This window comes from Bos mutus, chromosome 13 (assembly GCF_027580195.1).
Source record: "Bos mutus isolate GX-2022 chromosome 13, NWIPB_WYAK_1.1, whole genome shotgun sequence".
Taxonomy (NCBI): domain Eukaryota; kingdom Metazoa; phylum Chordata; class Mammalia; order Artiodactyla; family Bovidae; genus Bos; species Bos mutus.
The window spans coordinates 11,993,041-12,009,494 of NC_091629.1; the positions used below are offsets into that span (position 1 = coordinate 11,993,041).

General features: G+C 40.1%; 1 protein-coding gene across 1 annotated transcript in view; it reads left to right on the plus strand.

The window, feature by feature from the left end:
* SPAG6 (sperm associated antigen 6) overlaps nucleotides 1–16,454 on the plus strand; it is a 71,960-nt gene that overhangs the window by 26,943 nt on the left and 28,563 nt on the right. Inside the window, exons 5-7 of the mRNA XM_005901643.3 lie at nucleotides 11,098–11,303; nucleotides 12,180–12,353; nucleotides 15,233–15,385. Of these exons, the coding sequence (XP_005901705.1) occupies nucleotides 11,098–11,303; nucleotides 12,180–12,353; nucleotides 15,233–15,385 (533 nt within the window). The remainder of the gene's footprint in view (nucleotides 1–11,097; nucleotides 11,304–12,179; nucleotides 12,354–15,232; nucleotides 15,386–16,454) is intronic.

Here is a 16,454-nt window from a genome sequence, read left to right on the forward strand (position 1 = left end):
GATACTGAAAGAGGAACTCCCCAGGTCAGTAGGTGCCCAATATGCTACTGGAGATCAGTGGAGAAATAACTCCAGAAAGAATGAAGGGATGGAGCCAAAGCAAAAAGAATACCCAGTTGTGGATGTGACTGGTGATAGAAGCAAGGTCCGATGCTATAAAGAGCAATATTGCATAGGAACCTGGAATGTCAGGTCCACGAATCAAGGCATATTGAAAGTGGTCAAACAAGAGATGGCAAGAGTGAATGTCGACATTCTAGGAATCAGCGAACTGAAATGGACTGGAATGGGTGAATTTAACTCAGATGACCATTATATCTACTACTGTGGGCAGGAATCCCTCAGAAGAAATGGAGTGGCCATCATGGTCAACAAAAGAGTCTGAAATGCAGTACTTGGATGCAATTTCAAAAACGAAAGAATGATCTCTGTTCGTTTCCAAGGCAAACCATTCAATATCACAGTAATCCAAGTCTATGCCCCAACCAGTAATGCTGAAGAAGAGAAAGTTGAACGGTTCTATGAAGACCTACAAGATCTTTTAGAACTAACACCCAAAAAAGATGTCCTTTTCATTATAGGGGACTGGAATGCAAAAGTAGGAAGTCAAGAAACACCTGGAGTGACAGGCAAATTTGGCCTTGGAATACGGAATGAAGCAGGGCAAAGACTAATAGAGTTTTGCCAAGAAAATGCACTGGTCATAACAAACACCCTCTTCCAACAACACAAGAGAAGACTCTATACATGAACATCACCAGATGGTCAACACCGAAATCAGATTGATTATATTCTTTGCAGCCAAAGATGGAGAAGCTCTATACAGTCAGCAAAAACAAGACCAGGAGCTGACTGTGGCTCAGACCATGAACTCCTTATTGCCAAATTCAGACTTAAATTGAAGAAAGTAGAGAAAACCACTAGACCATTCAGGTATGACCTAAATCAAATCCCTTATGATTATACAGTGGAAGTGAGAAATAGATTTAAGGGACTAGATCTGATGGATTGCCTGATGAACTATGGAATGAGGTTCGTGACATTGTAAAGGAGATGGGGATCAAAACCATCCCCATGGAAAAGAAATGCAAAAAAGCAAAATGTCTGTCTGGGGAGGCCTTACAAATAGCTGTGAAAAGAAGAGAAGCGAAAAGCAAAGGAGAAAAGGAAAGATATAAACATCTGAATGCAGAGTTCCAAAGAATAGCAAGAAGAGATAAGAAAGCCTTTCTCAGCAATCAATGCAAAGAAATAGAGGAAAACAACAGAATGGGAAAGACTAGGGATCTCTTCAAGAAAATCAGAGATACCAAAGGAACATTTCATGCAAAGATTGGCTTGATAAAGGAAAGAAATGGTATGGACCTAACAGAAGCAGAAGATATTAAGAAGAGATGGCAAGAATACACAGAATTGTACAAAAAAGATCTTCACGACCCAGATAATCACGATGGTGTGATTACTGACCTAGAGCCAGACATCCTAGAATGTGAAGTCAAGTGGGCCTTAGAAAGCATCACTACGAACAAAGCTAGTGGAGGTGATGGAATTCCAGTTGAGCTATTTCTAATCCTGAAAGATGATGCTGTGAAAGTGCTGCATTCAATATGCCAGCAAATTTGGAAAACTCAGCAGTGGCCACAGGACTGGAAAAGGTCAGTTTTCATTCCAATCCCTAAGAAAGGCAATGCCAAAGAATGCTCAAACTACAACACAATTGCACTCATCTTACACGCTAGTAAAGTAATGCTCAAAATTCTCCAAGCCAGGCTCAGCAATATGTGAACCGTGAACTTCCTGATGTTCAAGCTGGTTTTAGAAAAGGCAGAGGAACCAGAGATCAAATTGCAAACACCCGCTGGATCATGGAAAAAGCAAGAGAGTTCCAGAAAAACATCTATTTCTGCTTTATTGACTATGCCAAAGCCTTTGACTGTGTGGATCTCAATAAACTGTGGAAAATTCTGAAAGAGATGGGAATACCAGAACACGTGATCTGCCTATTGAGAAATCTGTATGCAGGTCAGGAAGCAACAGTTAGAACTGGACATGGAACAACAGACTGGTTCCAAAGAGGAAAAGGAGTTCGTCAAGGTTGTATATTGTCACCCTGCTTATTGAACTTCTATGCAGAGTACATCATGAGAAACGCTGGAGTGGAAGAAGCACAAGCTGGAATCAAGATTGCCAGGAGAAATATCAATAACCTCAGATATGCAGATGACACCACCCTTATGGCAGAAAGTGAAGAGGAACTCAAAAGCCTCTTGATGAAAGTGAAAGTGGAGAGTGAAAAAGTTGGCTTAAAGCTCAACATTCAGAAAACAAAGATCATGGCATCCGGTCCCAGCACTTCATGGGAAATAGATGGGGAAACAGTGTCAAACTTTATTTTTCTGGGCCCCAAAATCACTTCAGATGGTGACTGCAGCCATGAAATTAAAAAAGCGCTTACTCCTTGGAAGGAAAGTTATGACCAACCTAGACAGCATATTCAAAAGCAGAGACATTACTTTGCCAGCAAAGGTCCGTCTAGTCAAAGCTATGGTTTTTCCTGTGGTCATGTATGGATGTGAGAGTTGGACTGTGAAGAAGGCTGAGCACCGAAGAATTGATGCTTTTGAACTGTGGTGTTGGAGAAGACTCTTGAGAGTCCCTTGGACTGCAAGAAGATCCAACCAGTCCATTCTGAAGGAGATCAGCCCTGGGATTTCTTTGGAAGGAATGATGCTGAAGCTGAAACTCCAGTACTTTGGCCACCTCATGTGAAGTGTTGACTCATTGGAAAAGACTCTGATGCTGGGAGGGATTGGGGGCAGGAGGAGAAGGGGACGACAGAGGATGAGATGGCTGGATGGCATCACTGACTCCATGGACGTGAGTCTGAGTGAACTCTGGGAGTTGGTGATGGACAGGGAGGCCTGGCGTGCTGTGATTCATGGGGTCGCAAAGAGTCGGACACGACTGAGCGACTGATCTGATCTCTGATCTGAAAGGTTTCTTGCTAGCTGGCTTCCATGTCTGCCTCCTCCTATTCACATCCCTGTGTAATCTGCTTCCATGTTGCACCAAAGATATATAGCCGAAGTGATGGTATGTGCCTTCTGAGGTTAGATTATGAAAGACTACAGCTTTTGTCTTGGGTTCTCTCCTGTGGATCTCTCACTCTGGGGGAAGCCTCATCATGAGCAGCCTATGGAAAGACCCAGAAACAGGGAGGAACTGATGCCTTCTTCCAACATTCCCATGGCTGTGCTGGGAAAAGATGCTGTAGAGCCAGTCAAGCCTGCGATACCTGCAGCCTTAGCTAATGGCTTAATTGCAGCCTCATGAGAGGTCACTTCCGGAACCTCTAGCTGAGGTTCTCTCCCAGATTCCTGAACCTCCAGCTGAGGTTCTCTCCCAGATTCCTATATTCTTATTATAGAAACAATAAGACTATACATGTTTCCTGTTTTAAGCAGCTGAGTTTGGTGTGATGTTACATAGCAGTAGGTAACAACCCATTGTAAACAGTGGATTAGACCAAAAACTAGACAAATTCTTCTACTTTGGAAGTGACATTTCTAAAGTCAAACTGGAGTATGCTGTGCTGTGCTTAGTTACTCAGTCATGTCTGACTCTTTGTGACGCCATGGATTATAGCCCATCAGGTTCCTCTATTGGAGTGGGTTGCCATGCCCTCCTTCAGTGGATCTTCCCAACCCAGGGATTGAACCCAGGGCTCCTACACTGCAGTCATTCTTTACAGTCTGAGCCACCAATGGTCAGCATATAACTAACTTTGGTGATTGCAACTCCGTATTTGTTTTGACTGTGATTTCACCAAATCATGAAAAACTTGGTTGAATGGCTTGATAATGTAAGATTAACATCATAAGTTGTAGCCAAATCTTAAATCTTTTTTTAACCTGCTTTACTTCAAACAGGTTTTGAAGTAATACAGTTATGTATTTTACAGCCAGATGCAAAACCAGCCTATCTTTAAACCGATAAATAGGGCAAACTAAATGCAAAGAAATAATGATTCATAATTTTATTTTTAATGAAGCAAATACTGTAAAACATAACTTTTTGTTGGGTTTAAAAACAATGAGTTACAAGCAGTGTTTGGAAAAATATATAAAGTTAAAAGAAATTAGAGTCCCTGAGGTATTTGAGTTGCCTAATTACTTTTGAATTAGTGTGCTAAATATATATACATATTTTTTCCTTTCTTTTTTCTTTTTGGAGAACCTCTTCATTTTGAGTCCTTTTTGTGAGTTCTCATGATGGATCACTTAATTTTGCTCAAATTCTTCCCTCCTACATTGCCATTGTGAGCAGGAAAATTAGCTGAGTATCGTAATATATGTTTAGATTAATCCTTTTTTTACAGGCCAGTTTTTAGGTTTTTGTCAGTCTCTTGGAATTCACCTCTGAATTTTCTTATATAACCACAATAGTGGTTCTTCCTTTATGACTCCACAACATGTCTTCAAGAATCAAAAGTAGAGAGAACTACACCTTTTTCACATCCAGAAAGTCCCCACAGCTCATTTCAGAAGGTTTAAGATTTAAGCCTAAGATTGTAAAATGACGAACATATTTTATTTGGCCTGCACTGTGTTGTTTTAGGGGGCTTCCCAGGTGGCACTAGTGGTAAAGAACCCATCTGCCAATGCAGGAGACATAAGAGAAGTGGGTTCGATCCCTGGGTCAGGAAGATCTCCTGGGGCAGGGCACAACAACCCACTCCAGTATTCTTGCCTGGAGAATCCCATGGATAGAGGAGCCTGGCGGGGTATAGTCCATGGAGATCACAAAAGAGTCAGACACAACTGAAGTGACTTAGCACGCACACATGCATGTTGTCTTACACAGTGTTTTTTTGTTTTGTTTTTTAAAGTTTCCAAAACTTAAAAACAAAGCAATCAGATGTCTGGCATCTCTGGAAAAATCCAAGGATCTGACAGTGGTTAGGTCTGCATTCCCACGCGGCAGCGCTGGGCTGAAGAAACTGAGTAGATGGTGCTCCTTGTATCTGGTGCATATGTTTTTCCAGTTTACTGTGCTCCCCACTCAGTTATTGTTCCTCTGGCTTCACTTATTTTAGTTACTTGCCTGGGCCCTGTCTTTACCACTGCTGATCTAACCAAACCATGAGCTGTAACAGTTAAGAGGGGTTAAGGCCATGGTGGTTGTTTAGTTGTGTCCAGCTCTTTTGTGACCCCGTGGACTGTAGCCTACCAGACTCCTGCTATCCATGGGCTTTCTCAGGTAAGAATACTGGAGTGGGTTGCCATTTCCTTCTCCAGGGGATCTTCCCAACTCAAGGATTGAACCTGCAGCTCCTGCCTTGGCGGGCGAATTCTTTACCACTGAGCCACCAGAGAAGCCCTAAGGCCATGATGAGCACTATTAAAGCAAAATCACTTTTGCCTGATGCACCTGGTTTCACCTGTACCTATTATACACTGATGGACTTTCCTGTTTGTGTTGTTCCTGTCTAGTCCGCATAAAGTCATTTATAATAGTTGATTCATCCAGCTTTAGATACTAGTAATTTTATGAATGTTGTTGATCTCAAATGTCCCCCCTTTTATCTGTGTCTCTTTTTGTTTAAAAAATTAAATCTAAAGTCATACTGAGCTTGACAAAGTTCCATGGAGATGGCTGCCTCATTTCCTTCACTCAGCAATGAGGTGTTGAGGAGGCCGGAGAGAACTAGTTATTCCTTGGCTGGAAATAGCTGACCATCAGATTTGAGGACTGTATATCAGTTGTCTACATGCATGCAATCAATGGCTTTAATTATTATTTATGAATAAGGAAGGTGCTATTGGATAGCTTTATTTCCACTGACAATTTGAAGCCTAAAAAATTGTTAAAAATGGATAACACTTAGCATTTAAAAAATGTAGTATTTTAACTGTAACAAAGGCATGAATTAAGACAAGAAGGAAAGTGTGAAAAAGCGAATAGTATTTCTAGAATATATTTGTAATTTTTCAAAGAAAAATTATGCATTCTTTCCTAATTTGTTTAAAGGAGATATATATTCCCACCATTTTTAAGAATAAGAAACTTTCTTCCATATTGAGAAGTAAGCTAAAGTATTTATATTTATTTTTCCTTTATAATAATAATGTTAGTATAGTTAGCCCCAGCAGTAGCTATGTGTATAGTCAAAGACATGTTCATATTTCTTTTATTTTTAAAAAATAATTACATTGAAGAAAATTTGGCAAATAGAGAAGAAAATATATCACCAATAGTGCCCTATGCTATGCTATGCTACATCACTCCAGTCATGTCCGACTCTGTGTGACCCCAGAGACGGCAGCCCACCAGGCTACCCCGTCCCTGGGACTCTCCAGGCAAGAACACTGGAGTGGGTTGCCATTTCCTTCTCCAATGCATGAAAGTGAAAAGAGAAAGTGAAGTTGCTCAGTCGTGTCCGACTCCTAGCGACCCCATGGACTGCAGCCCACCACGCTCCTCCATCCATGGGATTTTCCGGGCAAGTGTACTGGAGTGGGGAATAGTGCTATAAACCCCACTTAAATCCTATTAACGTGTTGGTATAACAGAAAACCTTTTTTCTCTGATTTTTTTTTTTTTTGGCATAACTACTTCTAATCTTGCTGGTTACCTAACAGTATATGATTATGTCACATGTTCTTGCATAAAAGAAGATACAGTTGTTAAAAATTCACTTTTTGAAGATTCATTTAAAATTTACAAGGAGGTTAAGATATTTTCCCACACTGAAGATAAATTTCTTGGCTTGTTTTTTCCCCTGGTTAAAACTTTTATGAACGTCTGTACATATCAATCTTTGATTTCCAAAGTGTAATAATTAAACAACCCAAACTCATTTCCAAATTAGAGTTAAAATGAATTCTGTGAGATTTCTCCTATGGGGAGTAACTTTAAAAAATGTATTTATTTATGTGGTTGTGTTGAGTCTTAGTTGCTGCAAGCAGAATCTTTTAGTTGCAGCTTGTGGGATTGAGTTCCCCGACCAGGGACTGAACCCGGTCCCCTGGGTTGGGAGCACAGAGTCTTAGCTACCGGACCACCAGGGAAGTCCTCTATGGATATTAACTTTTAAGTATACTAGATTTTTTTTGAGGGTTTTGGTTTTTTGAGGGTTTTGGTTATTCCTGCCTTTTTTTTTTTAAGAGTAGAAAAGTATAGGGAAGAAGAAAAGGGGAGATGGAAGGAAAATGGGAAGCACTGCCTGAAATTGCACCGTGTACATTTCCCCAAACACTCCACGTATTGACTCCCAGCCCCACTCTGCACTGCGGTCTGTTCACACACTCACCTTTAGCAAAGTCCACCAGGACAGAGCAATGTTTTACTTTATTTGACTTCCCCAAGATCTAACTAACCCAGTTTCTGGCACACAGGAAGCACGTAATGAACACGAAATGACCAGAAAAGAGAGCAAAATATGTGCATACACCAAGCCTGAGAGGGCAGAATCATATCAGTATGGCTGGGGCTGTAAGTCAGACTATCAACCACACGTGGCTTAAGCCTGAGGATGTTTTTCATTTCACATGATACAAAATTCAGAGTCAGGGCCATTCCAAGGTTGGTTATGCAGCTGAACAGTGTCACGGGGGACCCAGATGTTTCTTATTTTTGTACTCAGCCATCCTCAGCATATTGGCGATTTCTCCTATTACAGTTGCAAGATGGATGTAGGAGTTCCCAGATGTCATTTGCAGGCAGATGTGCCCATGTCCAGCACAGATGAGGTGGTGTTTCCTCCTGTGTATCTCTGTTTATTACAGAGGAAAATTTCTCACAGATGCTTCCAGCTGACTTCTACCCAGGTCCCATTTGCCAGGATTGGTTCACAAGCCCATGCCCTGACTGACAAGAAGCCAACTGCGACTGGTACAGAAATACCAGAGGAAGCAATGGTACGGAAGAGAAGAAAGATACACCACAGGAAAAAAGAGCGGTAGAGGCAGGATGAAATAGTTAGCCTGTGGTTTGTGTAACATATTGGATTGGCCAAAAGGTTCATTTGGGTTTTTCCATAACATCCATAATATCCATAATATCTTATGGAAAAACCTGAATGAACATTTTGGCCAACCCAGTAGTATGGCTTGCGTTATTTAGGCCTATTATAATGTAGTGTATGTATGTACTCTTACCTGTATATACATCTTGTACCCAGTATATGTATGAAGGTGGTTGAACAATATTGTTTATTAATAACAGTGTGTGCCATCTAAGAGCAGAGCCAGGTTTTGAAGGACCATGTAAACTGGAGAGAGAAAGTATATGAAACTCAAGTACAGCATTGATTGCTAGGCCCCATCCAGGTCCCTAGAAGCTTCATTCCTTTCAGGCAAGCCTTTCTTTGGTACCCTACTCATCCTTCCCCTCATTTAGCATTACTATTTCAGAAAGAATGGAAAGCAGCTTTAGATGGAAATGGGTAACAAGCCAGAAAAACTGGGGTTTCTTTCATAACAGAGTTCAGGGAAAGGAGGATAACAGAACTCAATTATTCAAGGAAAGAATACAATGTATGGGAGTTACAACCGTAACATTTGTTTTAAAGAACTTTGTTTTCATTAATAGTACTTTTAATTGTTCACTGCATATTCTTTACTCTTAGAAACAGTGTGAAAGTGAAAATACATACATAGATGAAGTAATCCTTATGCTTTCTCAAAATAAAATATTCAGCCTAGTAGAGTTGACCTTGAACAATGTGGGAGTTAGAGGTGCTGACCCTCCCTGGAGTGGAAAATCTGAGTATAATTTACAGTCAGCCCTCATATTATCACTTCCTGCATGTCTGAGATCCTGAATCCAATCAACCACTGATGGTGCAGTACCGCAGAGTTTATCATTGAAAAAGCCCGCCTACACGTGGACCCACGTGGATCAAATCCAGCGTTGTTCAAGGGTCACCTGGATATATAGATTCCAGGCACCCTTGAATATGACTATATAAATTTGATGTTACCATACAACAGGGAGGTCTGGCATGCTGCAGTCCATGGGGTCACATAGAGTCAGACACAGTGGGGCGACTGAACAACAGCAACAACCATACCACACCTGTATAATTTGAATTGAATTAAATTAACATGCTAATTATTAAAGTAGAATATAAAAATTATATCTGGAAATTGCATGATATCACACCCTTATGTTTTCTTCCCTTTTCCCTTGGGAAGAAAGAGTGATCACCTGCTTTACCTGCTATATTGTTGGTCTTCAGGGAATGGCAGTAGAATCTCAGAGCGGTTTCTGAGGAATGTCTTCTATTGATTTGAGGTGGATATTCCAGTCAGTTGCTGCTGTTGTCTTTTTTTTTTTAATTAAAAAATTATTTTTTATTTTTACTTTTTGGGCATACTGTGCAGCATGTGGGATCTTATTTCCCTGAACAGGGATTGAACTCATGCTCCCTGTAGTAAAAGCAGAGTCTTAACTACTGGACCACCAAGACAGTCCCCTTCCCACCTTTTTTTAAAAAACATATTCCTCTTATCTGCCTCTGGTTCTTGAGATTACATATTAACTTCCCATTGTATTTCATATTTCACACTGGATTTTTTAATTGAAACATATTTGCTAATCAGCATAATGTTAATTTTAGAAGCGTATCATTTGCGCCAGCGTTGAATGAGTCTGGCACATAATAACCTTCCATTGATACTTGTTTAATGAAAGAATGAATGAATCATTTATACAATATGGGACTTCTCAGATAATTATAATAATTGAAGGAAAACAAGTGTTGGACACTAACCTTCATTTTCTAACATTATTTCCTTTTAGAAAATGTGATATTACCAGTTGTTTGAAAAATTAAAGACTCTTCTTTAAAGACTGATATGCTGAATTGATAATTTGGCTATTGACATAAATTGTCCAGGAGTGGAATTGCTGGGTCATATGATAGTTCTGTTTTTAGTTTTTTGAGTCCTCTCCATACTGTTCTCCATAGTGGCTGTACCAATTTACATTCTGCTGTGTGGTGACCTAAATGGGAAAGAAATCTAAAAAAGATTATGATATTATATATCATATACATATAGTCATATATGTATATGATTTACTTTGCTGTACAGCAGAAACTAATGCAACATTGTAAAACAACTATACTCCCAATACAAATTTTTTTAAATAACAGAAAAGATATAAATTGTCAAGCTGCTACACATCTGAGAAAATGAGAACATAATTTGAAAGGAAGAGGTTGTATAAATGGGTGTATGTGATTCAGTAAGAGAGGCCATGAACACGAGAGTAGGATCTGTAACTATGCAGTGTATTTTATGCTTCTGAAAAGACATTTTTTACACATATATGGGTCTGCCTGTTTACCTTACATTCTCTGTAATTTAAAAACTGTGTTATTTTTTTATAGCTGTTATTCTTGGACACACAAATCAACATGTATATTTGAAAGATATTATTTCTGACATATCAAATGCTTATGATTAATTTCTTTAATGTTAAATTTTATATATTAAATCCTGTTGTTTGGTTGTAGTTCTCATTTTTTAAAATGTTTTTGTATGTACAACAAAAATGCACCTTTTGTGTACAAAGTTTTAAAAAATCTTTTAAAATATGATAAGATGAAAGGAATTAAAAAATCGACATTATTGGCACGAGATTCATGTTAATGTTTACTCATGTAAATAGAACAAAATACTGCCTAATTAGTGTGGTTGGTAAATTTTTGGTACTTTAATTTTCTCTGTTATTGTAAACCATGCATAAAATGCTTGCCTATTGAGAAGTGCAGAATTGTCAGAGCTTAAACAGCTGACATCTGCTTACTCTCTTAAAAAAAAAAAAAAAAAAAGAATAACAAGCCATTTCAGCCTAATCTACCTCAAATGTGTTCATGTAAATGGAGGTCCATCTATTGACCTGTATTCTTTTCAGCTCGCGATTGGCCCACATGGTTCATGAAACCAGGAAGGCTGATTTGAAATGCAGATGTCGAGACAGTGAAGTACACCCTCCCCTTTTCGCTTTGCTGTATCTGTCAGGGTGAAAAGTGGCTTGTACAAGGGTCAGTCACCCATACTCACTTAATTACTTTTCTTGGACCCACAGAGCTGTCACAAGCTGTGGTGGATGCGGGAGCTGTTCCTCTCTTAGTGCTCTGTATCCAGGAGCCAGAAATTGCTTTGAAAAGGATTGCTGTTTCAGCCCTCAGTGATATTGCAAAGCATTCTCCAGAGTTAGCACAGACAGTGGTGGATGCAGGAGTGATTGCTCACTTAGCCCAGATGATCCTGAACCCTGATGCTAAACTGAAGGTATTTAAAAATAAAGTTGAGAAACAAACAAACCAGGATTCTGATAATCTAAGAAAATGGAAACGATATGTGTGCAGATGGTTAGTATACATTTTTAGATATTAGTAAATTATCATGCAAAACAGGTCTGGGTATATTATGTATTTGGGTCCTTTCGTATGTGGAAACAATGCTGTAAGGATTAGACAATCAAGATGTGACTGGGGAAAAGTACATGCAATGCTGAAAACTAGAAGTAACATCAGAATCAGTAATTAAAGTAAGGAATCATGTCACGATTAAACCTCAGGGTTAGAAGGGACCTAAAGGTTTTCTAGCCCACTATTATATTTATGTTTCCTATGAAAATGGTCATATTAGTCTTTTGAGCTTTCTTAAATTTAATTTTCAGTTAATAGTCACCAATTATACTTTTATATTATAATAGTTATGTTCTATAAGATTTTAAGATTGTCAATGTTAATTAGACAATGTAAAATTCTTTAAAACTGTAACAGCCACCTGCCCAAAGTTCTGCTTGATCATGTTTGTATTACATTACTGTACTTATCATAAACTAATGATTTAAGTAGTGCATAATTAAGAAATAATATTCACCCAAAGGTCATATTCTTTGACCAGCCTCAATAAGTAAATATTTAAATAGTCAATAGTGTGAACTAAGATGTTCAACTTGGAAATTAGGAAATTTAAGAAATTGAGTATTTAGGTATAAGAGTAGGAGGTGAATACTTCAAGACTCTTAGGTTATGTTGAATTTGTGTTTATTTCTTCCTCTTTATAAAGGAATTTGAATGTGATACAAAGCTGTTTAAATTACATCTGAACTCCACAGTGGACCCTGTGTAATGTTTGGGTTTGGTTTTTGTTGAACAGCGTCAGGTCCTTTCAGCTCTCAGTCAGATCGCGAAACATTCTGTGGATCTGGCAGAAATGGTGGTCGAAGCAGAGATTTTTCCAGTGGTACTTACCTGTCTGAAGGACAAAGATGAATACGTGAAGAAAAACGCTTCTACTTTAATTAGAGAGATTGCAAAACATACACCCGAGGTAAAACAAGGGGAAAAGAAATCAGCTTCGAAATACAACCACATGCTGTTAGTTTAAGTTATTAAGCAGAACATCAATTTGTTGACAGGGCCCCGGGTGGTGTCACGTGTTGTGAGGGGTTTCTCACCCTTAGCACAGTGGTCGTTTTGGCCGAGATGACCCTTGTCGTGGGGGGGGCTGTCTGTATACTGTAGAGTGAATGTTCAGCAGCATCTCCGGCCTCTGCCCACTAGATGCTAGCAGCGCCCCTCCCCTAAGTTGTGACAATAAAAAATGTCCCCATGTATTACCAACTGTCTCCAAGGGGACGAAAGTGCCCCTACTTGAGAACCACTGGGTTGTAGCAATGGAATTTGAGTCTGAAATCTCAGTTTTTAATCATTAATCATTGTCTGCTTTCCACTTCTAAGTTGTAGGGACCGTGGACCTTTGTTGTCCTGTCACTCTAGGTCATCTGGGCGTAGTGAGAGACACTGCCCCTCCAGGATGGGAGAGATCACCAACTTCCTGCTCAGCCACTCACACATGGTGGTTCCTGCTCTGGGTTCTTAGATGGGAAAAGAATAGAGACGAAGTGAACTTGGGTAGATTAATCTGCTTCATACTCACGCATTGTGTGGAGGGGGCAGGGAGCGGTTTCAGCAGTTAGCTAGTTATGAACTAGCCCTAGGTTTAGTGTTTATGTGAGGCACTTTGACATCTATTACGATAAGGATAAAAGTCATGTAAGAAAAATTGAACAGCAGAGAGGCTCACAGTGAGCATATTCTGTAATTAGAAATAGCAGGATTGTTATCCTTGTGTATTTCTTTGATAAATATAATACTTTCGAATGATATTTCAGATTTTGTTGTTTAGTCCCTAAGTTGTGTCCGACTCTTTTGTGACCCCATGGACTGTAGCCTGCCAGGATCCTCTGTGCATGGGATTTCCCAGGCAAAAATACTGGAGTGGGTTGCCATTTCCTTTTTCAGGGAATTTTCCTGACCCAGGGATTGAACCTGAGTCCCCTGCCTTGGCAGGTGCATTCTTTACCACTGAACCACCGTTTTTTAGGTCTGAAATTTTAAAATTTGGCAATGCTAATGTAATATTATCAGACATCCTGGAATGTGAAGTCAAGTGGGTCTTAGGAAGCATCACTACAAACAAAGCTAGTGGAGGTGATGGAATTCCAGTTGAGCTATTTCAAATCCTAAAAGATGATGCTGTGAAAGTGCTGCACTCAATATGCCAGCAAGTTTGGAAAACTCAGCAGTGGCCATAGGACTGGAAGAGGTCAGTTTTCATTCCAATCCCAAAGAATGTTCAAACTACAGCACAATTGCACTCATCTCACACGCTGGTAAAGTAATGCTTAAAATTCTCCAAGCAGGCTTCAGCAATATGTGAACCGTGAACTTCCAGTTGTTCAAGCTGGAAAAGCTTAGAAAAGGCAGAGGAATCAGAGATCAAATTGCCAACATCTGCTGGATCATCGAAAAAGCAAGGGAGTTCCAGAAAAACATCTATTTCTGCTTTATTGACTATGCCAAAGCCTTTGACTGTGTGGATCACGATAAACTGTGGAAAATTCAAAGAGATGGGAATACCAGACCACCTGACCTGCCTCTTGAGAAACCTGTATGCAGGTCAAGAAGCAACAGTTAGAACTGGACATGGAACAACAGACTGGTTCCAAATAGGAAAATGAGTACATCAAGGCTGTATATTGTCACCCTGTTTATTTAACTTATATGCAGAGTTCATCATGAGAAACACTGGGCTGGAGGAAGCACAAGCTGGAAACAAGATTGCCAGGAGAAATATCAATAACCTGAGATATGCAGATGACACCACCCTTATGGCAGAAAATGAAGAAGAACTAAAGAGCCTCTTGATGAAAGTGAAAGAGGAGAGTGAAAAAGTTAGCTTAAAGCTCAACATTCAATAAACTAAGGTCATGGCATCTGGTCCCATCACTTCATGGTAAATAGATGGGGAAACAGTGGAAACAGTGGCTGACTTTATTTTTCTGGTTTCCAAAATCACTTCAGATGGTGATTGCAGCCATGAAATTAAAAGACGCTTACTCCTTGGAAGGAAAGTTATGACCAACCTAGATAGCATATTGAAAAGCAGAGACATCACCTTGTCAACAAAGATCCGTCTAGTCAAAGCTATGGTTTTTCCAGTGGCTATGTATGGATATGAGAGTTGGACTATAAAGAAAGCTGAGCACCGAAGAATTGATGCCTTTGAACTGTGGTGTTGGAGAAGACTCTTGAGAGTCCCTTGGACTGCAAGGAGATCCAACCAGTCCATCCTAAAGGAGATCAGTCCTGGGTGTTCATTGGAAGAACTGATGTTAAAGCTGAAACTCCAGTACTTTGGCCACCTCATGCAAAGAGCTGACTCATTGGAAAAGACTCTGATGCTGGGAAAGATTGAGGGCAGGAGGAGAAGGGGACGACAGAGGATGAGATGGTTGGATGGCATCACCGACTCAACGGACATGGGTTTGGGTGAACTCCAGGAGTTGGTAATAGACAGGGAGGCCTGGCGTACTGTGGTTCGTGGGTCGCAAAGAGTCGGACATGACAGCGACTGAACTGAACTGAACATAATATTCAAAGGTCATCTTATACTGGACTTCCCTCATGGTCCAGTGATTGAGAATCCCCCTTGCAATACAGGGGACACAGGTTCGTTCCCTGGTGGGGAAACCGAGATCCCACATGCTGTGGGGCCTGCATGCTGCAATGAAGACCGAGCACAGTCAACTCATACTGCTAATAATAAAACCAAAATATCCTCTACAAAATATTTTAAAAAATAATAATAAAGATCATCTCATACTTTAGGGCCGTGATAATGTAACTCTCCCTCTTTTCTCTTAGCTTTCTCAGCTGATAGTGAACGCTGGGGGAGTTGCTGCTGTGATCGACTGCATCGGGTCCTGCAAAGGGAACATAAGGCTGCCAGGCATCATGCTGCTTGGCTATGTGGCAGCTCATTCTGAGAACCTGGCAATGGCAGTCATCATTTCCAAGGTTTGCCCTTGTTTCCTTTCCCCCTGATTTTGCAGCAAGATCCTCTAAGACAGTCCACAGATTAATATTCTCCCACAGAATGTACAATATAACTGATCAGAGACAAAGAATTACCAGCTTTTTTCCAGGCTTACTAGTAAGTTTGCCAGAGCAATGCTTAAAGTAAGGTTGACTTGGCAGGAAGTTTGAAGTTTTACCCAGTGTTTAATATTAATAAAATGTCAGCACCTCTGAGTGTTAGTATTATCTGTATCTAAGTGATGTGTATTTTGTATCTTGAAGGATTGGCTTTACAAATATGTAAAGCATACTTTGATTAAAGACAACTAACATACCCAATGGTCATTTGTATCATCTTGTACGGATGGCTCTCTCTCCTTTAGCTTCCAGGAGCTAATTTCTCTTCTTAGATGTGGGCAATTCAGAGTGCATGGGCACATGTCGGATAGCAGTGTTTCTGTTTGCTTGCTCGAGGGATTTGGCCTTATCTCAGTTTACAACTCTGTATTAACCCACCAGATTGAGTAACCCTGGCTCATAGTAGGTGCTCAAAAAATATTTGTTGAATGAGTAAATATTGATCTCCTGAAGCATGCTTCAAAGGCTGTGTGCTCCCAGTGTCTCTGGCAGCCCTCTAGGGTGCAGGTTTCTTATCAGCATGGAAAACCTGCTGCTGTATGTTAAACAGAATTGTGGATTTTTTTTTTATCCTTTGCTAATCCTCAGAATAAAAAGGAGCCTCAGATCTTTATTTTCTACCTATTCCTTGATAATACTTTACTTCACTCCCTCTTTATCCTGAGCTTTTCCTTTTGTTCTTCTATTACCAAAGACTCTGATAGTGACTAGGGCAGTAGTGCTGCTTCCTGAAGGGTCACGGTGGGGGTATTATTGGAATTCTTGATTCTTGGTTCTTGTGTGGATTGTCAGAAAGTCCACACATAGGAAGGACGAGGAAAGAAGCCGCGATTACTTTTGCTTCCTGTGTTTCTTCCCCAGACTATCCAGGAGGTGCTCCCCCTCTTTGGTCTGGGGCTGCTGGCCTCTCACACCTGGTTATCTTTCATTT